The sequence below is a fragment of the Symphalangus syndactylus genome, chromosome 20 (genome assembly GCF_028878055.3).
Source record: "Symphalangus syndactylus isolate Jambi chromosome 20, NHGRI_mSymSyn1-v2.1_pri, whole genome shotgun sequence".
NCBI classification, from domain to species: Eukaryota; Metazoa; Chordata; class Mammalia; order Primates; family Hylobatidae; genus Symphalangus; species Symphalangus syndactylus.
The window spans coordinates 63,809,948-63,834,552 of record NC_072442.2 but is presented as its reverse complement, the minus strand read 5'-3'; the positions used below and the strand labels follow the sequence as shown (position 1 = coordinate 63,834,552).

The window sequence follows — 24,605 nt, the reverse complement described above, 5'->3', positions numbered from 1 at the left end:
GGGTAGAGGGTCCAAGATCCTGCCTGTCCCCCAGGAGCCATGGCTCTGCCAGTCTGCTGGAGCTGTGGGTGGTTTCTAGGTGGTCCAGCTGCTGCCCCCACCCCGTGACGTGCAAAGCCCTAAAGTAGTTGGGCTTGGGAGCAGGTGCGGCCTCAAGAAATCCACTTCTCCCAAGAAAGCGGGCCTGGAGCCCTGCCTGCTTCCCTCTGTACCCTGGGCCTGAATCTGAAAATGGGGGGCCTGGTTATAATCCTGAGGGCACCTGGGGTGAGAGCATGTGTGTGTGTGTGCGCGCACGCGCAGGTGTGTGTGAACGTGTGTGCATGTGTGTGTGCGTGCGTGTGTGTGTGCAGGTGTGTGCATGTGTGTGCATGCGTGTGTGTGTATGCATGTGTGTGCAGGTGCGTGCGTGTGTGCATGCGTGTGTGTGCATGCATGTGTGTGCATGTGTGTGCAGGTGTGTGCGTGCGTGGGTGCATGTGTACCGCGTGTGTGTGCATGTGCGAGCACGTGTGCATGTGTGTGCATGTATGAATGTGGTTGTGCACATGTGCAGGTGAACCACAGTGAGTGGCTGCCTCTACCAGGCCAGAGGGCTCCCCGCAGCTTTCAGGGCCCCGGCTGCTCTCTGGGTCATGGGCTTTGTGGTCCCCCTGAGGGAAAGGCCTATGTCTATTGCACTGATCCACAGCCTGGGCCACAGGTAGGGAAGAGGCCCAAGCTGGCAGATAGGAGGTGTGGTTGCCCATGGGGCAGAATGACCACAGAGGAGCCCTGCCTTTCCCTGCCCCTTGGGCCCTTGTGAATGATGGGAACAGGCTGAGGACAGGAGGTCCCCGTGGAGGCAGGAGGGAAGCCTGGGCAGGGGAGAGATCGCAGCGGAGCAGGAGTGCTGCAGATGCGGCCAGGCTGGGCCCTGCAAGGTGGGAAAGAGGCTGGGCTGGTCTGTGGGGACACCAGCCATCAGACTCGGCCAGTGAGCACCCTCTCTCTTCCCTCCAGGCGTCCTTCTGGACATCCAGCAGCACTTTGGGGTCAAGGATCGAGGCGCCGGCCTGCTGCAGTCAGGTGAGGCCCACCTCCCACCTTCCCCCCTGCCCAGGTGTTGGCATCGTGGGTCCTGTCCTGTTGGCTGTCATCTGCCACCCGGTCTGTCTTCCCCTGTCCTGACTCCTGGAAAGAGAGTGGGCTTTGCATCCCAGTCTCACTATTGCCGCCCGCCAATGGCACTGCTTCTCTGAGCCTCTGCTGCTTTTCTTGTGTAACAAAATGAATAATACCTGCCCTGAGGGGCTATGGCAGGTAAAGTTGCAGAGGTGACCTTGCTCTGGGTCCGGGGCCTCATCGGGACCCAGTGATCCAGGTTCCTTCCTGAGGCTGGTGCAGGGAGCTCCTTAATTCAGTAAGTTGGGCAGTGCCAACAGAGCCGCGGTGACCCTGTTTTTATCTCCTGCCCTCCCCCACATTCCTTCCAATATCATCAACCCTGGGAATCACCTCTTAGGTGACGAGGCAGAAAACTCCACCTAGTCAGCCCCAGAGCGGTTCCCAAGCCCGGGGCAGGCGCCTGAGAATCTGGGCCCTGAACTGGACGTGGGCCTGAGGTTCCTGCCACCCTCTCCCCTGGGGCCCAGGCTTCTGATGGGCTGCCAGAGCAGGGCCTGAGCCCCCAGGCTGCTGGAAGCTGGGCTGGGACAGTGTGGGAGGCCATTAAGCACTTATGGCAGCCCACCAGCCCCTCCCTCCGGGGAACGTGCCTCCCTTGTCCCCGCCCTCCCCGTGACATGGCCCCGTGGGAGCTGGGCCCTTGGCTCCCTGGCCTTCCCACTGGCTGAGGCCATGTTGGCAATGCTCTTAGCAGCACCCCTCAGGCCTGGGCAGAGACTAAGGCCAGTGCTGCCACCCAGGGCTGGGGGCAGGAGGCCTGGTCCTGACTCTGCCCTCGTCGTGCTGTGTGGCCCCAGCCTGGGTCCTGCCTTCTCTGGGCCCTTGGGCCTGGAGTCCATCCGGCTGTGAGCCCCAGTCAGATGCAGGATGAGGTCCCCATGGTCTGCATTCCAGTCGGTGAACCCCTTCCCCTGCCTGGGCCCTCCTGGGAGGGAGCGGGTAGAGTGAGCTTGTTCTGTCCAGGAACCTGCCTGACCTGTCTAAGTGGATTCCAGTATGCATAATCCCTCCCGAGCTCACAGAATGCCACAGCCGCTCCCCCTGCCCCCCTTCCTAGCTGTCCTTACAGCCCAGATGGGGACTTTGGGGCTCAGAGAGAGGGGTTGCGATGGTTCTCGGGCTCAGGTGAGACTTGACTGTGCTAGGATGGGGCACAGCTGTGTGGTCCAGTATCCCCTATAGGTGGCCAGGTCCCTGCCCTGGCAGACATCATGTTTTCCCAGGCAGGCCATGAGCCCAACCCCTCCCCTACACCTTCCTGGGTCTCCCTGGCTAGGCCAGAATAAGTCTGCCTGCCCTGCCGCCTGAGACAGGTTCCTCTAGCCCTCTGGGCTGTGCGCATGCAGTGACCAGCACTTCAGCCGGGAAATGGAGTTCCAGCCACATGGGTGCATGAGAAGGAGTGGGCTGCCAGGCTGGCAAGGAAAGGGTGGGAGAAGGCCTAGCTGCCCAACCCCCGCCCTGTGTGTGGCCCCTGACTCACTGGGGACCTGGCCCGAGCCTCATCCCCCTCCTGGTCCCGGCCTCGCTGCCTCTTCTGAAGCAAAGCTCCACCCGATGCGTCCTCCATTTAATGCCCACTGAGCATGGTCGGGGCCAGCACAGCCCAGGGAGGGGTGGGAGGTATAGGGAATGGTGGGGAGGGTCACAGGCTGGGCGGGGGGTCGGGGGCTCGGTTCAAGGCAGGTGTGAGGGTTCCCTGGTTCTTCCTGCGGTTCTGTCCCAGGCTGGCTGCTCGGGCTCATGAAAGAGAAGTCACTCTGTCCCTCCTCATCCCGGTGGCCTGGCTGGAGGTGGACAAAGCGTGCACAGGCGTTGTCTTGTTTCCTTCTTCCAGTAACCCTACGGGCTCCGTTTGTCAGCTTCATTTACCAGATACAGGGACAAAGCCCCAAGAGAGGGAAACGGCTTGCTCGAGGGCTGGCAGTGGAGAGCAGCCGGCCTGGAATAGGGACCTGGGCCTCTGCCTCTGCTGCCCACAGGCCAGGGGGCAGCCTGGATGCTTGGCATCTGTGTCCCCAGGGTGGGTGCCTCTGGGCCATGGTGAGAATTGCCGGCATTCTCAGGGACCCTCTAGTCTGTACACCATGACCCTCACCTGTCACCTACCCCGGCACAGCTGGCATGGCTCCCCAAGGTGCCCTCACCCCTTCGGCCACTTAGGCCAAGAAGCCAGTCGAGTAGACCATGATGTGACTCAGTGGACAACTAGGCAAGTCACCTAATTGGCCTGTGTCCCAGGCACCTGTGCCTTCCCCAAGCCCGATAAGGTCGGAGCCGGGTGGAGGGCGCCAGCCAGGTGTTGGTGCTTGCCCAGATCAAAGGGCCAGGGCTGAGAGCGGGGCTGCCTGCTTATTTGTGGGCACCAGGGGCTGCTGGGCCAGGAGACAGGGAGTGGGGGTGGCTGAGGGTTAGGCCTGGGCTTGTCCCTGCTGTTTCCCTCTTGGGACCAGGCACGAAAACTGCTGAGGATGAGCCCACTTTCAGCAGCCCCTTTGCAGACTAGATGGCTGCTGGTTTGGACCTGGCCCCTGGACCCCCTGCAGGAGCCATAGCTCAGCCTCTGTGAAAGCCCACAGCAGAACTACAGCTCATAGGCTGGGCACCTATGGCTCATGCCTGTAATCCTAGCACTTTGGGAGGCCGAGGCAGGTGAATCATCTGAGGTCAGGAGTTCGAGACCAGCCTGTCCAACATAGTGAAACCCCGTCTCTACTAAAAATACAAAAATTAGCCAGGCGTGGTGGCGTGCGCCTGTAATCCCAGCTACTCAGGAGGCTGAGGCAGGAGAATCGCTTGAAGCCAGAAGGTGGAGACTGCAGTAAGCCAAGATCACGCTGCTGCACTCCAGCCTGGGTGACAGAGCCAGACTCTATCTCAAAAAAAAAAAAAAAAAAATTACAGCTCATAGGTTTTGCTGTTTGGGAAATCAGGAGCCCCCATGGCCTACACCTAAAGAAGCAGCTGCCACTGAACTGTGCGCTGAGCTCGCCCAGACTCAGTTCTTGCCCTCAGGTAGATTCCCTCTATCTATAGGGGCAGAAAACATATCATCAAGTCACCACCCAGGCACAGGGGGAATGTGGGAGCCTGCGCGGACGGCAGAGAGCATGCACTTAGCTCTGGCTGGTGGCAGGTGGAGAATGCTTCCCTGAGGAGGAGACATTGGAATGGGGCTTTGAAGGATGAGTTAGAGTTTATAGTCAGTGTGTGAGATCGAGTAGATGTGTGAAGCCCTCCTTTCCCCTCCAAGCTAGACAAAATATGCCAGGAAAACATGTTGAAATTACAAAGCTGAGCTTGACAGCTAAAGCTAGCAGGGAAATTCCCAGATGCCAGAAGCAGAGAGCTGAACTCAAAAACCGGAGTGGGAGCTAGAATTGAAGCCAAGTGATGCAGAGTGTTTAGGGACCAGATAAATGTCTTCGAAGCTTGTTACAGTATTTTCAATGTAAACATTTTTATCATGAAAAATTTTAAACAGACATAAAAAGTAGTGAGAATGGCGCAACAAACTTCCATGGAACACATCACCCAGATTCATCAAGGGAACGCCCGCCTGGCTCAGTTTCCGGGCCCTGGGGTTTCTTCGTTCTAACCATGGGTGATTTCGTTTCCATCCAAGCTTCCTGATTCCAAGCTGTGTCCCCAGGCTGGTGGGTGGTTTTTCTGGTAGAGTTCCCTTTCGAGAATGGGCATTTCCCACCTGCCTCTGGCTTTATGCACAAAGCCTAGTTCCAGTCCCTGCTCCATACAGGCCTGGGGCTTCCACTTCCACTTCCTTCCCCATAGAGGCCCCCTGTGTTTCCAGGGACCCCAGCAGAAGCAAATCCCAAACCATTCCTTAGGGAATTCTTCATGACCCAGAGCCTGCATGGGACACAGGAGACAATTTCCACTGAAGACAAACTCAAATTCAAAATCAATAGAGCAGGCCGGGCACAGTGGTTCACACCTGTAATCCCAGCACTTCGGGAGGCCGAAGCAGGTGGATCACCCGAGGTCAGAAGTTTGAGACCAGCCTGAACCAACATGGTGAACCCCGTCTCTACTAAAATACATAAATTAGCTGGGCGTGGTGTGGGCGCCTATAATCTCAGCTACTCGGGAGGCTGAGGCAGAATCGCTTGAACCCAAGAGGTGGAGGCTGCAGTGAGCCAAGATCACACCACTGCACTCCAGCCTAGGTAACAAGACCAAGACTCCGTCTCAAAGAAAAAAAAAAAAAAAAATTGGGCACACAGTTCTCCCTCATTTTTTTGAGAGGGAGTCAGCTGACCCTGAAGATGGGAAAACAGACTCATCGCAAAGGGACTTTAAAATTAGGTGTGTTTAATATTCAAAGCTCTAAAGGAAAGGATAGGATTTGTAAGACAACAACAGAACATTATGAAAAGAGAACCAGAAAATGTTTGAAAGACTCATATTCAAAAATACTAGAAGTGAAAAATATGTATTAGAATAAAAAATGGAATAATTAGGTGAGTTAATGAGTAGACTAAACCTAGTTGAATGAAAACTGAATTAGAAGCTAGATCTGAAGAAATCAGCATCAGTGCAACACAGGGAAGGGCAAGGGAGAACGAAGGCTGTTTGTGGCACTGCCTGACTCGAGTGGCCTGTGGCCCATTGGCCGTGGGTTGGTGTATGGGGAGAACAGAAGGAGAAGAGGCTGGACAGTGGGCAGGGTCTGACTGTGAAAGGCTTGAAGGCCAAGAGAAGGCATTTAGATTTTGTCTTGGGGCAGTAGGGAGCCAGAGAAGGTTTTGGAGCAGGACAGTCCATGTAAAATGTGTGTCTCAGGCTGGGCGCGGTGGCTCACGCCTGTAATCCCAGCACTTTGGGAGGCCGATGCAGGAGGATCATGAGGTCAGGAGATTGAGACCATCCTGGCTAACATGGTGAAACCCCATCTCTGCTAAAAATACAAAAAATTAGCTGGGTGTGGTGGTGGGCACCTGTAATCCCAGCTGCTCGGGAAGCTGAGGCGCAATCGCTTGTACCTGGGAGGCAGAGGTTGCAGTGAGCTGAGATTGCACCACCGTGCTCCAGCCTGGGCGACAGAGCGAGACTCCATCTCAAAAAACAAACAAAAAAAAAGATGTGTGTCTCAGGATATTCGTTCTGGGACCAAGTGTGGGAAGGGGCAGCAGAGGAAGCTGAAGGCTACGCAGGGCCAGGGTTTGTAGGCTCACGAGGAAGTGCCAGGATGGGGATGGGGGAACGGAGGGAGAGAGGACAGAGGAAGAGCCAGCTCAGACCGAAACCAGACAGTGCCTCTGATTTGGGGGTAAGTCTCCTTCTGCCCATTCTCCCCTCCCCTCTTTGGCCAGCCCAGCGACTCCTGCTTCAGCAGACTTGGGTTCTGAAGGCACAGCCGGACAGCCCCTGTGGCTGTTCCCCAAGGCCCTCCTTTTCAAGGGGTGGCCCCAAAACCTCATTCACCCTGAGGCCTGAGAGGCCAACACAGGGTTTACATCCTGAGTAGGGAGTCACAGAGCAGGTGTTCCCGTCCTTCCACGGGGAAGTCTGAGTGTGGTGAGCTTTCAGGTGCTGATGGGGCCATCTGTCCTGAGCATTCTCCGTCAGCTTGGCCAGCCTAGGCTGTCCCTTGGATGGGCAGAGCCTGGCCCCTGCCCCACCCATGTCTGCCTGAGCACCCTCCCTGCCCACAGGATGTGGAGGATGGTGGGTCTTCTCCAAGTAACAGATCAGCCATGTAAAAATAGCCATGGTTCAGCCCAGGCCAAGGCAAGGGCTGAATGCAGGCTCCAAGGCCACAGAGTGGGGGCTCAGGGTTCCCCCAAGCTCGGACTTGTTCTTTCCTGCTCCAAAACTGCCTTCTGGGGTCATACAGGCCATGTGTGCCATGGAGATGGCTCCCCTGACCACGGACAGGGTCCTGGGGCTGCCCACCAGGACACCGAGTCCCCGTGGGGGTTCTGAGCTCTGGGCTGCCATGAGAGGTGGACAGCACTGGCTTTCTGACGGCCTCCTGCCAGCCCGGTGAGGAGGAGGGAGTGAGGCCCTGGCCCAAGACCCTGAGGCGGGCGGGTTGCTCTGGCTCCTCCCTCCCTGCTGTCACGGCCCTGCCCGCTCGGCCCTGCCTCTCTATTGTCCTAAACCTGTGGGCTCAGCACACGTGAGCTGAGCGAGGGCTTCCCCACACCCTCCACAGGATGTCCCTGCGGGAACTGCTGGGAAAGCCGCCCCTACCAAAACCAGGGGTGGGGCTGCCAGTCTGCCCAGAAAGCTCTCCTCAAACAAACAAGGACCACGGGATCGCGGGGTGGTGGGCAGGGGAAGCTTCTAGCCTGGAGGCCCAGCCCAGGCTGGTCTTTATTCTCAGCAGAGTTGCCCGCTGGCCTCTGTGTCCCCATCGGACACAGTTCACATGGGCAAGGCTTCGCCTATCCTGTCCCTTCTGCCAGAGCATTCTCTCAGTCCCCTCCGCGTCCCCACCCTAATTGTGTTCAGGCCCCTCCATGGCCTGTGACCTCCAGAGGGGCCAGGAGGGGTCCTCCCTCCTGTCTGTCCTGAGCAGAGAGAGGGCAGCAGTGATGATTCCACCTCCCTCCTGACCCTGGACTGCCATGTCCCAAGGGAAGACACTGAGGGGCAGGCAGGTCCAGACTGTGCCTTCCTAATTTGGTCTGTCATCTCAGGCAACTTCCTCCACCTCTTGGGGCCTCAGTGACCTCAGCTGTTAGATGGGGATGGACATGGGGAGGATCAGGTGAGCTAAGGGCACGTGGGTGCTTGGGCAAGTTCATCAGGCTGGGGCCGGTGGGTGGGGACGGGGCGTGCCAGCTTCTGCCAGGAGTCCACCTGCAGTCCTGGGGGCTTCTGCCCATCTCAGTGAGCAGCTAGAAACCAGGGAGGGGTTGAAAGAGCTAGGAAGGGGCTGTGCTTCCTGCTCCACTGTGGGCAAGAGGGGAGAATGGAGCATGATGGCCGGGGTCTGGCGAAGGTCTGGGTCACGTCCCTCCAGCCCCTCTTCACCCCCTCTGGTAAGGGGCTTTTTCAAGGGTCCCACCATGGTGTTGGGGGGTGGGGTGGAGAGAGTGCGCTGTGGTTCTCTGTCGCCTTCTAAACACCAAACCCTGTCCTGGTCTTTAGCCCAGTCCACCCTCCACAGCCTCATCTCTCGCTGCTTCCTCTTCAGCGTCCTCAGGCCGTGGCCTCACCTGTCTCCTTGCTGTCCTCAGTAGGCCCTGAACTTTCCCTGACCTTGGGAACATCAGCTGGGACCTTCCCCCTTCCCAGCATGGCAGTCTGCGGAGTGATTTAGAGCAAGGACTCTGGAGTCTGCCAGACTGGGGTTTAAATTCTGGCTCAGCTGCACACTAGCTGTGTGACATCACTTCTTTTGGCCTCCATTGTCTCTTCTGTAAAACGAAGAGAACAGAATCAAATGAGATCATCTGTGCATATGTCAAGGCTGCATCCTGGGCCTTGCCTATAATAACTGCTCCATAAATAATAACTGCAGTTATTATGAACACTAAGCATCATGCCTCTGAACCATTATACAATATTGCTGATAAGATCTGAAGTTTATATTTCAGTGTATATTCTTGATGTTAAGTATTATCGTAACGGTAAACTCCTATGCATCCTTCAGTGCCCAGCTTTGACACCACCACCTCCAGGAAGCCTCTCTTCATTATCCTGGCAGGATCTGGAGTTCCTTGATGGTTCCCCAGCGTAGGTTGTCCTTTAAACAGAGCAACCTATGAACAGGATCTGCCCCTGGCCCGACAGGGCAACTTCTCTTCTGATTCTTTCTGTCCACTTCCCACCTAGCACAGACAGGCACAGAGAGAACAATTCCTCCTCCTCCCCCTAACATGTGTCAGTCCTGATGCAACTGGAAATCTCCCTCCTGCCACGTTCTGATCTGATCTCAGGCAGGTCCTTGGAGGCAGGCCCAGAAGGAAAAATTCTTTTTCTAAATGTGAGGAAATAATTTCTGCCTTGAACAATTTAAACAAGGGCCCAGTGTTGACCAAGGCCGGCCTGCTCTGGGCAGGGTGTAGCATTAAGCACCTCGCACGTGCTATCCAGCACCCAGACCCACCCTGGAGAGCTGCTATTTTTATCTTCATTTTACAGAAGAGGATGTTGGCATGTTGGCGCTGGCTCAGGCCGGCTCACGAGAGTCCATTGTTAACATTTCAGGAATGGTGTGTGAGCTAGTCGTAAAATACGACCATTGTTAAAAACTAAATGATATCAGCTTACAATTAAATAATTAGAAACAAGGTAATAACTACTCAGAAGTCCTCACTTCCTAATTATTTTGCTGTGTTTAAGCGTTATCTGTGTTCCTATGGTGAGTGGCATCTGTTCTATTTGTGCGGTAGAAACACTGGACAATGGCGTGTTCCTGCACATCCCTGTCCAACGCCCATCAGTGACACGACGTGGGTAGCTTGAACTCAGCCAGGGTGGAGTGTTTACACCACAGAAATGAGGAAACACGGCCAGGCGCGGTGGCTCATGCCTGTAATCCCAGCACTTTGGGAGGCCGAGGCAGGAGGATCACCTGAGATCAGGTGTTTGAGACCAGCCTGGCCAACATGGCAAAACCCCGTTTCTACTAAACATACAAAAATTAGCTGGGCGTGGTGGCAGTTGCCTATAATCCCCGCTACTCGGGAGGCCGAGGCAAGAGAATCGTTTGAACCTGGGAGGCGGAGGTTGCAGTGAGCTGAGACGGCGCCACTGCACTCCAGCCTGGGCCACAGAGTGAAACTCCATCTCAAAAAAAAAAAAAAAAAAATGAGCAAACACGCCACATCAGGGCTGCCCTCGCCCCTTTTTCAGAGCCAGTTAAACATTTATCAGCACACCACTGAAGGTGAGACACAGAAAGGCTGTGGCCTGACCGAGGTCACCGGCTGGGAAGGAGCAGAGGTGAATTTGAGCCCAGGGAGTGTGTCTCATGCCTGGATTTGTGCACCCGCATGCTGATTCTACCCAAGCCCTCTGGAATTAACAGGTCTGCTCGTACACCCACCACCCACGCGCACTCACTGGCCTGTTCTTGCTCGCGTGAGAGAGGGGCAGTCACTCCTCCAGCCAGGTTCAGGGGAGCTCTGCCTGGCCCTCTCACCTCTCTTTCACCTCTCTTTTCCTCCTTCCTCCCTCCCTCTTTCTCTTCTCTCAGGTCCCATCTCGCCAGGGTCTCAGGCCCACGGAGGAGCAGCCGGGACCACGCACACATTCAGCCTGGCGGTCAGAGGCCAACTGGCTGCCATGTCTGTCACTCCCAGCCTTTGTCTGGCCATCTGCCCATCAGCTGTGGGACTGCTTTCCAGGGGGAGGAATGGGGGGCCACCTCGCTGTGTGACCTAGGGTCTACCCTGCCTTGCCCTGGGCCTCTTCGTCCCACCTGGGACCTCCAAGGCCCCTCCCATCACTGGCAGTGGCCTCCCTGTGGAATCTTCTAAACCTCTTGTTCTGGAAGAACAAAGCCAGGTCACGGCCTTTGCTCAGCATCCCGTTGTGTTCTCCTTTCTCACCCGTGGATGTCACAGTCATCACAGTGGGCTCCGGGGCCCCGCCCCAGCCTCTTTCCTGCTCCCCCAACATGCTAAGTAACTCCTGCCCCAGGGCCTAGGCACTTGCTGTTCTTGCCCCAATAATTGCATGATTTGTTTCCTTACCTCATCCAGGTCCTGGCTGAAATAGCCCCTTCTTTGACCGCTCTATTTAAAATTGTGGTGGCTGGGTGCAGTGGCTAACGCCTGTAATCCCACACTTTGGGAGGCCAAGGTGGGTAGATCACTTGAGGTCAGGAGTTAAAGACCAGGCTGGCCAACATGGAGAAACCCCCGTCTCTACCAAAAATACAAAAATTAGCTGGGCGTGGTGGCAGGCGCCTGTAATCCCAGCTACTCAAGAGGCTGAGGCAGGAGAATTGCTTGAACCTGGGGGGCGGAGGTTGCAGTGAGCGGAGATTGCACCACTGAACTCCAGCTGCCTGAATAACAGAGCAAGACGCTGTCTCACCAACAAATAAAACACCAGCTAACTATATCAATAAATTTCAGCCAGGCGCGGTGGCTCATGCCTGTAGTCCCAGCACTTTGGGAAGCCAAGGTGGGCGGATCACCTGAGGTCAGGAGTTGGAGACCAGCCTAGCCAACATGGTGAAACCCTGTCTCTACTAAAAATACGAAAATCAGCAGAGCATGATGGTGCGTGCCTGTAGTGCCAGCTACTCGTGAGGCTGAGGCAGAAGAATCACTTGAATCCAAGAGGCGGAGGCTGCAGTGAGCGGAGATTGCGCCATTGCACTCCAGCCTGGGTGATAGAGTGAGACTCTTGTCTCAAAAAAATGTAAAATCGTGGCATCCACGTGCTCTCACACACACCCTTCCAAGCTCCTGTTTCAGCCCCTCCCACCCTCTGTAGCACTTGCCACCATCTGACAAGCTGTGTTATTGATTTGTTTCTTTATTGTCTATTTCTCCTCATTCGAATGAAAGCTCCACAGGGTAGGGGTTTTTGTCTCTTTTGTTGACTGCTATATCCCAAACACCTAATACGGTTCCTGGTGCATTGTAGGTACAAAAAAATTGTTGTTGTTGTTGAATGACAAGACGGTAGGATGGACAGACGGATGGCAGTGTTTTCAGCCATTAGGAAAGGCCCCGCAGCGCACTGGGAGCGAGGGCAGCTGTGTGGTCTAGCAGGTGCGAAATCTGGAGTTCCAGGCCCAGTTCTGCCTGATTTGCTGTGTGACCTTGTGTAGATCCCTTCCCCTCTCTGAGCTTCTTTCCCAAGTAGAACAAGGAGTGCAGTGCGGTAAAGTATAAGGAACACAGGCTCTGGGGTCAGATCCCCACTGGAACATTTACTGCCTGTGGGGTCTTGGCCAAGTCACTCTCCCTCTGAGTCTGTCTCCACATCTGTGAGGTGGGAGGGGGCTGGAAAGATACGTAATACACAAGATACAAAGATACATGATGAGATATGGCCGGGCACAGTGGCTCACACCTGTAATCTCAGCACTTTGGGAGGCCAAAGTGGGTGGATCACTTGAGGCCAGGAGTTCGAGACCAGCCTGGCCAACATGGCAAAACCCCATCTCTACTAAAATATAAGGATTAGCCAAGTGTGGTGGCACGTGCCTGTAATGCCAGCTACTCAGGAGGCTGAGGCATAAGAATTGCTTGAACCCAGGAGATGGAGGTTGCAGTGAGCCGAGATTGTGCCACGGCACTTCAGCCTGGGTGACAGAGCAAGACCCTGTCTCGAAACAATAAAAATAAAATTTTAAAAAGATATGTGAGATATGACATGGTGAGCCCCTAGCACAGTGTCTGGCATGTAGAACATGTTCAATAAATAGATGTTGACTCTTAAAAAGTACCCAAAGGGCTCACCCAAACCTGGACAAGCTGGACGAACTGGCCATACATGGGAGAGGATGGCATGGACCTGCCTGACCTTGTAAGGCCTTTCCCACCTTCCTGGGGTGCAGGTCGGGCTGAGGTTTCCTCTCTGGGCTGCTTCCTTGGTCCTTTTGCTCCACAGATTCTTGGCCTCGAGCTGGCGTGAAATGGGCCGGGAGGCTGGGGCGCAGGGACCTGGGCTGCCTCTCAAGCTCTCTTCTCCCTGCAGTGTTCATCTGTAGCTTCATGGTGGCCGCCCCCATCTTCGGCTACCTGGGCGACCGCTTCAACAGGAAGGTGATTCTCAGCTGCGGCATTTTCTTCTGGTCGGCTGTCACCTTCTCCAGCTCCTTCATTCCCCAGCAGGTGAGGCCCGGCCCGGCTTCTCCCCCACCCCTGTGTCCTGGTCCCTCTGGCGAGTGGCTAGTCTCATTGGCCTGTTGAAGAATCCAGCCCAGGGCTTCCAGCTCCTTTGCTTGAACCCCACTGTCTTCCCAGTGCAGAAGGATGAGGTGGTCTTCGGGTACTTTTATAAACCAGCCCGGCAGCTGGGGCCTTCCCCACACTGGCCTGACCTGAGGGCCTTCCAGCCCGTGTGGCCTCGTGACTCTTTCTGAGCGTCCCTCTGATTTGGGATGGATGCAAAGAACAAGTCTGGCCTAGGAGTGAAGGCCTTGCGTCCTGGTCCTGGCTCTGCCATTACCTGGCTGTGTGACCCTGGGGGAGTCACTACCCCTCTCCGGTTCTTGCTCAGTTTGTGCTTGGTCTGATGACCAGCTAACTTCTTGGACTGACGTCCCAGAGAAGCAAACATCAATTCAACACAAACAAGAGTCTTCTCGTTTAGCTCTCACAGGTCTGGGCTTGAATATCCCAACTTTGTTGCCTACTCAGCTTTGTGACCTGGAGGAACTTACCCTTAATCTCTCTGAGCCTCAGTTTCCTCATCTTTAAAATGGGGATAATACTTCCCAACTCGAAGGTTTCCCTTGAGAAGCAGCTGCGCTGTGAAGGTCCAGACGCTGGAACACGGCGAGTGCTCAGCCAGTCATTGTTCCTGTTCCTCCTTCCAAAGATGAGACTGTTGCCTTGTGAGGTAGTGAGTTCCCCATCTCGAGGAGTATTCAAGCAGAGAGTGGCAATCACATGGTGGCTGCTGTAGAGAAAGATGAAGGAAGAAGGGGAGAGCATGATCTGTCTTCAAGGAGCTTTCAGGATAGCCCTGTCCTTGGGAACACCCAGGCTTCAGGATAGGAAGATTTGACAGGAGCTCCTGTGCTCAGAGCCTTCAAGAGGTGTAGAAAAAATGCTGAGAGTCCTCACTAAAGAGACAGCAGTCTCTTGAAACCCATGGGTTCAGGGAGGGCTTCCTGGAGGAGGTGGCATTTGCGCTGGGCAGGCAGGACTGTGAGATTAGGCCTTTTGGTGAAGGTAGCATGGGCAGAGGGAGCCAACCCACTGATGCAGAAATGGTGGAGTGTGTTGAAAGATTGAGGATTGGGCCAGGTTTGATGGCTCATGCCTGTAATCCCAGCACTTTGGAAGGTCGAAGCGGGTGGATCCCCTGAGGTCAGGAGTTCGAGACCAGCCTGGCCAACATGGAGAAACCCCATCTCTACTAAAAATACAAAAATTAACCGGGCATGGTGGTGCATGCCTATAATCCCAGCTACTTGGGAGGCTGAGGCAGGAGAATCACTTGAACCTGGAAGGTGGAGGTTGCAGTGAGCAGAGATCGTGCCACTGCACTCCAGCCTGGGTGACAAGAGCAAAACTCCTTCTCAAAAAAAAAAAAAAAAAAAAAAAAAGAAAGATCGAGGATTGCATTTTCACTGGAAAGAAAGCAGGGACTGGGTCATGGAGAACCTTGAATGCCAGGCTAGAGGGCCTGGGCTTCCTTCTGTGGCAGTGCTGAGCTCTGGAAAAGTTTGTCTAGGACCACCGTGCCAGGTCCAGGTCCATCTCTGGGTGTGTGGAAGGAGACAGAAGATAAGCAAAGGCAAAGAGAGAAACAGGTCACCTCCAATGAATCCATAAATTCATTGCAATCACAATTTGCATCCCATAGGGGTTTCTGGTAGACCTTGGCAATGTGATTCTGAAGTTAATTTGGCAGAGAAAACTCCGAGGAACAGCCAAGAGCATTGTGAAAAAATAACAGTGAAAGGGGATTTGCCTCTCAGTTATCAAAATACAGTGATTGTAACTAAAACAGCAGAGGGATGGACTAAGATCAATGAACCAGAGTCCTCCTTTCTGTGGGGATTTAGTGTAGGATGAAAGTTGCATCTCAAATGAGTGGTTTGGGAAGAACTATCTATCCATCTGGATTGAAAGCAAAGTTTGGCCTGTGTTTCAAACCATCCTGCAGAATAAAGTCCCGATAGGGGAAAGTAAAGCAAAAAGCAAGCTCTTAAAATCTAGAACTATAAATCAACAAGAAAAAGACAAATAACTCAGTAGAAAAATGGGCAAGGGATAGCTACAGACAGTTTCAGGAGAAGATACCCAAACGGCCAACACGTGTAGGAAGAGACAGTGCTCAGCTTCTCTAGTAATCAGGGAAATGCAAATTAGAACAACAACGAGATACCATTTCACACCCGTCAGATTGGCAACAATTAAAAAGGCTGACAATACCAAGTGTGATCAAAGCTGTGGGGAATCGGGGACTCCAGCCCTGCTGGTGGGAGTGTAAATTGGTAGAGCCTTTGGAGAGTGAAATGGCAGGATATTGTAAAACTGTTTATCTCCCGTGGCCCAGCCTTCTACTTGGGGTATATACCCAAGACAGAAACTCCAGCTTATAGACACATGCATGGAAGAAGCACTGTAATAGCACACACACACACACACACACACACACAAAAGCAATCTAAATGACCATCACTGGGTGTGCACAGATTAATGGTGTGTATGAGTCTTTTTTTTTTTTTTTTTTAGACGGAGTTTCACTCTTGTTGCCCAGGCTGGAGTGCAGTGGCACAATCTCGGCTCACTGCAACCTCCGCCTCCCAGGTTCAAGCGATTCTCCTGCCTCAGCCTCCCGAGTAGCTGGGATCACAGGCATGCGCCACCACACCCAGCCAATTTTTGTATTTTTAATAGAGATGGGGTTTCACCATGTTGACAAGGCTAGTCTCGAACTCTTGACCTCAGGTGATCCTACCACCTCAGCCTCCTAAAGTGCTGGAATTATAGGTGTGAGCCACCATGCCCGGCCCTGTGAGACTCAACAGGAAAAGAATGAACTAGATCTTAATTAACCAGCATAAATGGGTTTCAAAAAGAGAAGAATGAGGGAGCAAAAGCAAGTTACAGGATAAGATGCGTGGAGGGTTTCCTTTCATGTTCATTTTATTTTTAAATGTTGTTGGTTTGTTTGAGACAGAGTTTCGCTCTTTCGCCCAGGCTGGAGTGCAGTGGCACAATCTTGGCTCACTGCAACCTCTGCCACCCCCTCCCCCACCACCGGGTTCAAGCAATTCTCCTGCCTCAGCCTCCCGTGTAGCTGTGATTATAGGTGCCTGCCACCATGCCTGGCTCATTTTTGTATTTTTAGTAGAGAAGGGGTTTCGCCATGTTGGCCAGGCTGGTCTCGAACTCCTGACCTCAGGTGATCCACTCACCTTGACTTCCCAAAGTGCTGGGATTACAGGTGTGAGCCCACCATGCCCGGCCTTAAATGTGTTTTTGAGACAGGGTCTTGCTCTGTCACCTAGGCTGATATGCAGTGGTGTGATCACGGCTCACTGCAGGCTTGACTTCCTGGGCTCAACTGATCCTCCTGTCTCAGTCTCCTAAGTAGCTAGGGTGCACCACGATGTCCCGCTGATTTTTATCTTTTTTTTTTTTTTTTTTGAAATGGAGTCTTACCCTGTCACCCAGGCTGGAGTGCAGTGCAGTGGCACAATCTTGGCTCACTGCAACCTCCGCCTCCTGGGTTCAAGCAACTCTCTGCCTCAGCCTCTCCAGTAGCTCGGATCACAGGTGCCCACCACCACACCCGGCTAATTTTTGTATTTTTAATAGAGATGGGGCTTTACCATCTCGGCCAGGCTGGTCTTGAACTCCTGGCCTTGTGATCCACCCGCCTCGGCCTCCCAAAGTGCTGAGATTACAGGCGTGAGCCACTGCTCCTGGCCCGATTTTTATCTTATTTTTAAATTTTTTTAGCGATGAGGTCTTGCTATGTTACCCAGGCTGGTCTCGAACTCCTGGCCTCAAGCAATCCTCCTGCCTCAGGCTCCTAAAGTGCTGGGATTATAGGCATGAGCCCCCATGCCCAGCCTCACGTTTGTTCTTTAAAAGCACACAGGGGGCCGGATGCGATGGCTCGCGCCTGTAATCCCAGCACTTTGGGAGGTCAAGGCAGGCCGATCAAGAGCAGCCTGGCCAACATGGCAAAACCCCATCTCTATAAAAATTCAAAAATTAGCTGGGTGTGGTGTCAGGTGCCTATAATCCCACCTCCTCAGGAGGCTGAGGCAGGAGAATCGCTTGAACCCGGCGGGGCAGAGGTTGCAGTGAGATCATGCCACTGCACTCCGGCCTGAGCGACAGAGGAAGACTCCATCTCAAAAAAGAAAAAAAAAGAAATCGATGCAAAAGAGACAAATGACCCAACAGAAAAACAGGCCAAGGCTGTAGGCAGGTGATTCCCAGGAAAAGAAACAGAGGCGAGGAGCTAAGGGGAGATGGGGAGGGGGAGATGGGGAGGGGGAGACGGAGAGAGAGAGACAAGCATGAAGGGGTCGGAGATGCAGCAACCCAAGCAGCACCTGCAGGCACAGCAAGCCAGGAGCGAGGTGAGCAGATGGAGAGAAGTCAGGGAGACCGGGGGAAGGGCTGGACGTGGGCGATGCTGGCCAGATGGGTGGCCAGGGTGGGGCTGGGGAAAGATGACCAGGCTGGGTTCTCAGGCCCCGGGCAGCTGGGGGACGGAGGGAACAGGTCCACATCAAAGGGGTCGTGGTACCAGCAGCTGGCAGGGCCCCACCCTTCCCCGCTCAGCCGGGCTTTGCCCTTTGATGTGTGCGGGGGGAGGTGCTCTGGGTGCCCTGGGCTTCCCTGCCAACTCCCCAGTCCCCACTTCACACTGGGCCCTCAGGGCTACCAGGGTTGGCCCAGCCACCCAGCTTGGGAGAGACACACAGAGTGGAGGGTGGTGGCTTGAGGCTCCCGAAGTGGAGTCAGAACCAGGGAGGGGTCTCCCAGGTGGTGGTGTAGTGGAGACATAGGCTTGTGTCCCCAGTGCCTATGAGGACACAGGGGCCTGCCTGGGCCATACCACTCTCAAGCTGGGATAGTCCCGTCCCATACCAGCACTGGGCCGGCCAGGCCCCATCAGACCCACTATACAGAGGGGCAAACTGAGGCCCGGAGTGGCCGGGGGGAGGTGGTCTTTACGGAGGTGCAGCCCACCAGCACCCTCGCCCTTCTCTCCCCTGGCTCCTGGGCCCTGCAGGGGGAGGGAGCAAAGTGGGAACTAGGGATGAGAGGCAGACAGTGGGTAGTCAGTCCCCCAGCATCCTCCACCCCTCCCCACAGTACTTCTGGCTGCTGGTGCTGTCCCGGGGGCTGGTGGGCATCGGTGAGGCCAGCTACTCCACCATCGCCCCCACTATCATTGGCGACCTCTTCACCAAGAACACGCGCACGCTCATGCTGTCCGTCTTCTACTTCGCCATCCCACTGGGCAGGTGAGAGCCAGAGATGCCAGGGTCTGGGTGAGGAACTGGGCAAGGTTCCCTTGGACTTCTGAGTGCTCCCACTCCCTGGGGTTCTAGCCCACGCAGGCGCCCTCAGAGAGCCAAATGTGGGCGGTCAGCCTTTGAGAAACTCCTGGACCTGCTCCCTGGCCAGCTGGCTGGGTGGGGAGGGTGGGCAGCCTGCCTTGCAGACCAGCGGGCACTCCCTGTCCCCCAGCGGCTGTCTCTGCTCAGCCTGACGTGTGTCTCTTCTCTGCAGTGGCCTGGGCTACATTACTGGCTCCAGCGTGAAGCAGGCAGCCGGAGACTGGCACTGGGCATTGCGGGTAAGCCCTACGTCCCTTCCCACGAGGACACCCTCCAGTCCAGACCTCGCTCCAGGGTTGCCCAGAGATGTAGTCCAGGCTAGGACCTAGGCCTCCAGGATTCCTCCCCCAGCTGCCTGGACTCTGAAATCCCTGCCCTTCCAGATTAGTCCAGATTGAGGTGTCAGAGCCAGACACAGCCCCGCCGCCCTCAGGGTCCCCAGGCTGAGGGTTGGAATCTCCCGCCCGGGAGTCCCAGGTTGAGAGAACCAAGGATTCTCCCACCACGTCAGGAAATTCCAGGTCCGTGGCGGTGCTTCCTGCTTCCAGCCCTGGCACTGTGCTAGGGTAAGGCTGGGACAAGACCTCTGTGTGGGGGCCCCAGGGTCTGGAGCCACTTCCTGTCTCGCTGGGTTTGGGGCAAGTTACCAAGGCCCCAGGACAGTGCAATCGGAGGAAACAGAGATCCCCAGTCTCTCGGAGGAGCGGAAGCTTAAGACAAAGTGTTTTTTCCTAAAAGCAGGAAGGAAGCAGCCTCCGTGGAATTTTTGTGGGGGGGGATGGGGGGCAAGAGGGAGGTGGCAGGCAGAGGAACTCCCCAACCCAGGGGCTCCCATTCCGGCGGGGGGGCATGGGGGAGTGTGTTCTGCAGGGCTGGTGAGATGGAATCCAGGCTGCCAGGGTGTCACCCTCCCATCCGGAGAGAAGCCTGGGGCCTTGGAGGTTCTGCTCTGGAAAATGGGCTGGACACGCGGAAGATCCAAAAGGGCTCGTGAGCCTCTGTGGGGCCTGCATGGGCCCCCCACCAAATGCCAGCCCACCTGATCTGTCAGTCTGACGCTTCACACCCAGACAGCACCTTCCCAGGGCCCCGCGGCTGAGGAACCTACATGGGGAACCTGCTCCAGGAATTCCCTCCTCCCTCAAAGTCATCATCCCATCTGGCTGTCTATCTACTTATCTTCCATCCGTCCATCCCTCCCTCCCTCTCTATCCATCTCTCCATCTACCTCCTTTAGCCATCTCTTCTCCCCTATCCATCCACCCACTGCTTCACTCACTCACCCCTCCTTCTTCCTTCAGTCTGTCCGGCTTCCCTGCACCCTCCCCCGTCTGGTCCTGCCCCTGGTCTGGACAGGCCATCTCAAGCCTTCAGTCTCTTGACCGACCTCAGCTCTTCTCAGCAGCCCAGTTAGGAAGGCTGGACAGATACCTGCTCAGAGGAGAAACCTATGGCCCAGAGAAGGCATGACTTGCCTGAGTCCCTCCTTCTGCAGCAGGGACAAGGCTCACTGGGCCCTGGTGTCCTAACTTCCTGCTCCCTGGCAGGTGTCCCCTGTCCTGGGCATGATCACAGGAACACTCATCCTCATTCTGGTCCCAGCCACTAAAAGGGGCCATGCGGACCAGCTCGGGGACCAGCTCAAGGCCCGGACCTCATGGCTCCGAGATATGAAGGCGCTGATTCGAAAGTGAGTACCTCGGGAAGAGGGAGGGGTGCTGAGAGGGCCTGTCCCTGCAGGGCAGCCCACCAGCACCCTCAGCCAGACACCCCACCACCTCTGCTGTCTCAGTGCTGGGAGGAACATTTTGGCCCCTAGAATCGATTATTCCTGCAGCCTGAATCCTCACCCCTGGAGCCTGTAAGACGAGGCATTTTGGGGCCTCCTGTTCCCCCAGTGCATGGGGCTGCCTATGGGGGCTGAAGGAGGTCACTGAGCTCAGTGTCACTGCCTGGCCTCTCCCCAGCCGCAGCTACGTCTTCTCCTCCCTGGCCACGTCGGCTGTCTCCTTCGCCACAGGGGCCCTGGGCATGTGGATCCCGCTCTACCTGCACCGCGCTCAAGTTGTGCAGAAGACAGCGGAGACGTGCAACAGCCCGCCCTGTGGGGCCAAGGACAGGTGGGGCCCCGCGGGGTGGGCCTGGGGCTGGCGAGGGACCTCGGACAGGAGAGCCCCTCAGCCTTAGCCCTGAGCCGCCTCAACTCATGCCCCACTGTCCTCTGTCCCCACAGCCTCATCTTTGGGGCCATCACCTGTTTTACGGGATTTCTGGGTGTGGTCACGGGGGCAGGAGCCACGCGCTGGTGCCGCCTGAGGACCCAGCGGGCCGACCCACTGGTGTGTGCTGTGGGCATGCTGGGCTCTGCCATCTTCATCTGCCTGATCTTCGTGGCTGCCAAGAGCAGCATCGTAGGGGCCTATGTGAGTGCAGTGGGGGGCAAGGGTGCTGGGGGAGCTGGGCCTGGGCCACGGGAGGGTCTGGAACAGGACATTCAGTCTGACTTGCTGGATGTTCCCTTCCCTCGGGGAGGCTCCTGTTCTCTGGCTGCCCCTGCTCACCCCCAGCCCGGCCACAGCCTATCCAGGGCCTCTGGGTGCCTCAAGGCTGTAGGCATGGCTTGAAGTCTCTGGATAGCCCATGAATGGATGTGGGCCCGGGAGGGGTGTGAGGTTTTGTGGGCTCCCTGCCAGCAGCCAGTGTGTAGGGGGCAGAGGCTGCGGCTGCGGGGACCGCTGATGGTGGCTTTGCATTCTCCTGGGCAGATCTGTATCTTCGTCGGGGAGACGCTGCTGTTTTCTAACTGGGCCATCACTGCAGACATCCTCATGGTAAGCCAGACAGGCCGAGGTCACCTTGTGCTGCTGAGCCAGGCCTCTTGACCTCACAGGGGTGCCTGGGGAGGGCGGGTGAAGGGGTGGGAGAGCTGGTAGGGGGTTGGGGTGCAGCAGGAAGCACCAGGCCTGCCAGGAATGTGAACCCAGAGGCAGGGAGGGGATCAGAGAGTTTGGGGTCTGCCTCTGGACAGGGCCGGAAAACAGGGTTGGGCAGGCAGGCAGGCAGAGCGAGATGTGGAGACCGAGTGGGAGGGGGCGTCTCGAGGCTCAGGTTAGTATCTGGGAGGCTGGCAGTGCCAGGCTGGCACCGAGGTGGTGGTGCCTGCCAGCACTCCTCCCCCCTGGGGTCTGAGCATCCATGGGATCTGCCCTCCCTACTCAGCCTGGCTCCCAGGCGTGCCTGCCCGAGTGCCTGCGGGTGGGGCCGGGTGGACAGAGGATGTCTTCACAGGGCCAACAATGGGCTCTAGACTAGTCAGCCGGGGACAAAGGGCTGTCTGAGCGGCCAGCAGGGGCTTGTGGCCCTGGCTGGGGATGGGAGCACCCTGGGAGGAGCCAGGAGTGGGGCTAGGAATTCATGGCCCTCTGGGGGTGGCAGGGGTGAGTGTGACACTTGGTCCCATGCCCAAGGATCAGTCTGGCCAAGGTCAGGAGGGGACAGGGGAGAGTGTCTGGGCGGTGTCAGGGCAGGCGCTGGGGCAGAGAGAGGAAGGACTCAAGGGTGGATTCTCAGGGTGCCTGGGTTTGGGTGCCCCAGCATGGGACAGCCCGGGAGATGAGTCTGCCAGGCACTGCGGCCCCTGCTGGCTCCTGTACTTCGGGAAGCCTGCCTTGCCCCACCCCAAGCCTCCAGGCGTATCTGCTTCCTCCTGGGGTGTCTCTCTGTGTCCTCCCGAGTCCATGGGCTGGGGTGGTGGTGGGGAGGTCCGACGCAGCTCTGAGCCTCAGCACGGAGCCAGGCGGTGGCAGGGGTGCTCCGGGGTCACTGCACAAGTCCAGAGTGAAGGGAGGAGTGAGTCTGTGCGGATCAAGTGCTCTTGGGGCTGGGCAGGACCCCCTCCCCTGCCTCCACCTCCAGGGAGCCCCTGACAGCTGCCAGCAGGGTCAGGGTCAGGGTCCCAGGGAAATCGTGTCCCAGTTTATTCCTGCTGGAAACGGGGCCACTTGTTTCGATTCAGGCCCTTTTCCACCCGCCCCCACCTCTCCCGCAATGGGGTGCCCCGTGGGTGCTGGCTGCTTGCACACTAAGGTTGGCACTCCAAAGAGGTGAGGCAGCTGGAGCTTGGGGCACAGGGGCTGCCTGGGCACCCACAGAGCTGGCTGTGCCTGTCCCGCCCCCGCCCCCACCCCTCCTGACTCTGGCTTGCCCAGCTTTGAAGTGAACCTCCTGTGGGTTGGGGCCTGCTTGGTCTGATGGGGGTCTGGGGCCCAGCAGTGCCTGGCATTCAGTGCTGAGGGTGCCCAGGGGTGCGAGAAGAGGCTCTTCCAGGCAGGGGCCTGCCTCACTAGCTCCCATCCTAGGCCAGTCGAGGCCTTGCTTGGGCCTCAGGAAGGGGAACCAAGATGGGTCTTTAGCTTGATGGGAGGTGAGGACAAATGGCGGCGGCAGGGGTTCGGGTTCCCTTGGGAACATGTGCCTCTCTGGACTTCAGTGTCCCCATGACCCAGGGCCAAGGGCAGAAGCCAAGGCACCCTGGTCTCAGGAATGGAGCAGGAGCCGCGCCGGAGAGACGGCAGCGTGGCCGTTCCTCGTGGCTTGGAGGGCTCTGGGCTAATGGCCTCTAGTGACTGGCACCCAGGCAACCCCCAAAGTGTCCTTCCTTGACTGCATGTAGCTGGGAGGGGGGTGAAAATTCCCATTTCGGAGTGGTGTCCTGGGGGCACAGCAGGTTTGAGGCTAATGATGCTTTCAGTATGGGGTAGGTGGCAGCGGTCTGGGTTGGAGGTGTGGAAGCCCCTGGGGCTGAGAGGGCGACTGCAGCTGTGCGTGGGTGGCAGGGGCTCAGGGAGGAGAGGAGCAGCCAGGCTGGGTGGGGTGGGCAGTAGAGGGGACTGTGGGGAGGAGGGCAGGGCCCAGGGGAGAGAGGTGTCAAGACACAGGGCAGGAGTGAGTCTGATGGTGTGGGGGCTTCAGAAGGGCCATGGCCCGGGGCTGGGGCCAAGCGGGTGGGCCTGGCTCCTCTGGCCGCTGACCTGCCCGCCTGTTCCGCAGTACGTGGTCATCCCCACCCGGCGGGCCACTGCCGTGGCCTTGCAGAGCTTCACCTCCCACCTGCTGGGGGATGCCGGGAGCCCCTACCTCATTGGCTTTGTGAGTAGCCCCGGGATGGGGCTGGCCTGGGGAGCCTGGGGGGCTTCAGAAGGGCTCTGCCCTGACGTCCACCCCCCAATCCTCACAGATCTCAGACCTGATCCGCCAGAGCACCAAGGACTCCCCGCTCTGGGAGTTCCTGAGCCTGGGCTACGCGCTCATGCTCTGCCCCTTCGTCGTGGTCCTGGGCGGCATGTTCTTCCTCGCCACTGCTCTCTTCTTCCTCAGCGACCGCGCCAAGGCTGAGCAGCAGTGAGTGGGGGCGAGGGGACACCCTGCTGCACCCGCTAGGAAGCAGGGACCGTGACAGCCACTGTGAGCCCTGCCCTGGGGTGGGTGGGGGAGGGTACAGACCTCCCATGCACCCAGTGGGTGACCTGGTTGCTGGGGTCCAGCCCTGGGGCCTTCCCGTGCCTCTGGGGCTCAGTGCCAGGGTCAGCCTGGAGCTGTGGGAGGCCACGGGGGTGTCTGGTGGATCCAGCCTTGGGTTTGTCTCTGGACTTAGTGGTTTTCAAAGCTGGGACCCCTCCCCTCCCTCTCACTTTCTGACTTCTTTCTCCTTTCCTCTTTACTCCTCTCTCTCTCCTCTCCCCACCCCTGGGCTCTCCCATCTCCCCCTGGGGCTGACGAGGTCCCTGCCCAGCACCTCCGGTCAGCTGGCCCCCACGACGCGACGTGCCAGAGCAGTGCCCGGGCCCGGCCCCCGTTGATGCACCACCCTGACCCCCGCCCGTCTCTCCCCCAGGGTGAACCAGCTGGTGATGCCGCCCGCATCTGTGAAAGTCTGAGGTGGTGAGTGCAGGCTGGGAGGCCCGTGGGGGCTCCCTGCAGAAAGGGGAAGGCCAGGGTTAGGCGACAGGGAGCACTTTTCCTCCGAGTCACCTCCTACTCCAGCACATCCCAACCCTGGGCTTGGTCGCTGAAGATGTTGCCAGAATTTACTGATGGAGCTATGGGTGGGACAGCAGGCTGCTCCTTCCAGTAAATCAGCTCCCCTTTCCTTCCTTCCAAGGGCTGGGTGGGGCCTCGCATAGGTCAGGGCCAGGACTGGCTAGGAACTCCCCCACTCTGTCCGGATTTCTGTTCT

At 56.9% G+C, this 24,605-nt stretch overlaps 1 protein-coding gene across 3 annotated transcripts in view; it reads left to right on the top strand.

Annotated features, from left to right (window-relative positions):
* Positions 1-24,605, top strand: part of SPNS2 (SPNS lysolipid transporter 2, sphingosine-1-phosphate) — a 39,892-nt gene that overhangs the window by 13,509 nt on the left and 1,778 nt on the right. The window contains exons 2-12 of one of the 3 annotated variants that reach the window (XR_008653196.2): positions 1,003-1,068; positions 12,802-12,938; positions 18,123-18,274; positions 18,543-18,609; positions 19,918-20,060; positions 20,338-20,490; positions 20,604-20,793; positions 21,136-21,201; positions 23,420-23,518; positions 23,607-23,770; positions 24,150-24,310. Coding sequence is in view for 1 of the 3 variants with exons in the window: in XM_055257930.2 (XP_055113905.2) it covers positions 1,003-1,068; positions 12,802-12,938; positions 18,123-18,274; positions 18,543-18,609; positions 19,918-20,060; positions 20,338-20,490; positions 20,604-20,793; positions 21,136-21,201; positions 23,420-23,518; positions 23,607-23,770; positions 24,264-24,306 (1,280 nt within the window). In the remaining 2 variants the exon portion in view is untranslated. Of the gene's footprint in view, positions 1-1,002; positions 1,069-12,801; positions 12,939-18,122; positions 18,275-18,542; positions 18,610-19,917; positions 20,061-20,337; positions 20,491-20,603; positions 20,794-21,135; positions 21,202-23,419; positions 23,519-23,606; positions 23,781-24,149; positions 24,311-24,605 lie in introns of all 3 variants that reach the window. The other 2 variants (XR_010118313.1, XM_055257930.2) reach the window with 2 other exon arrangements.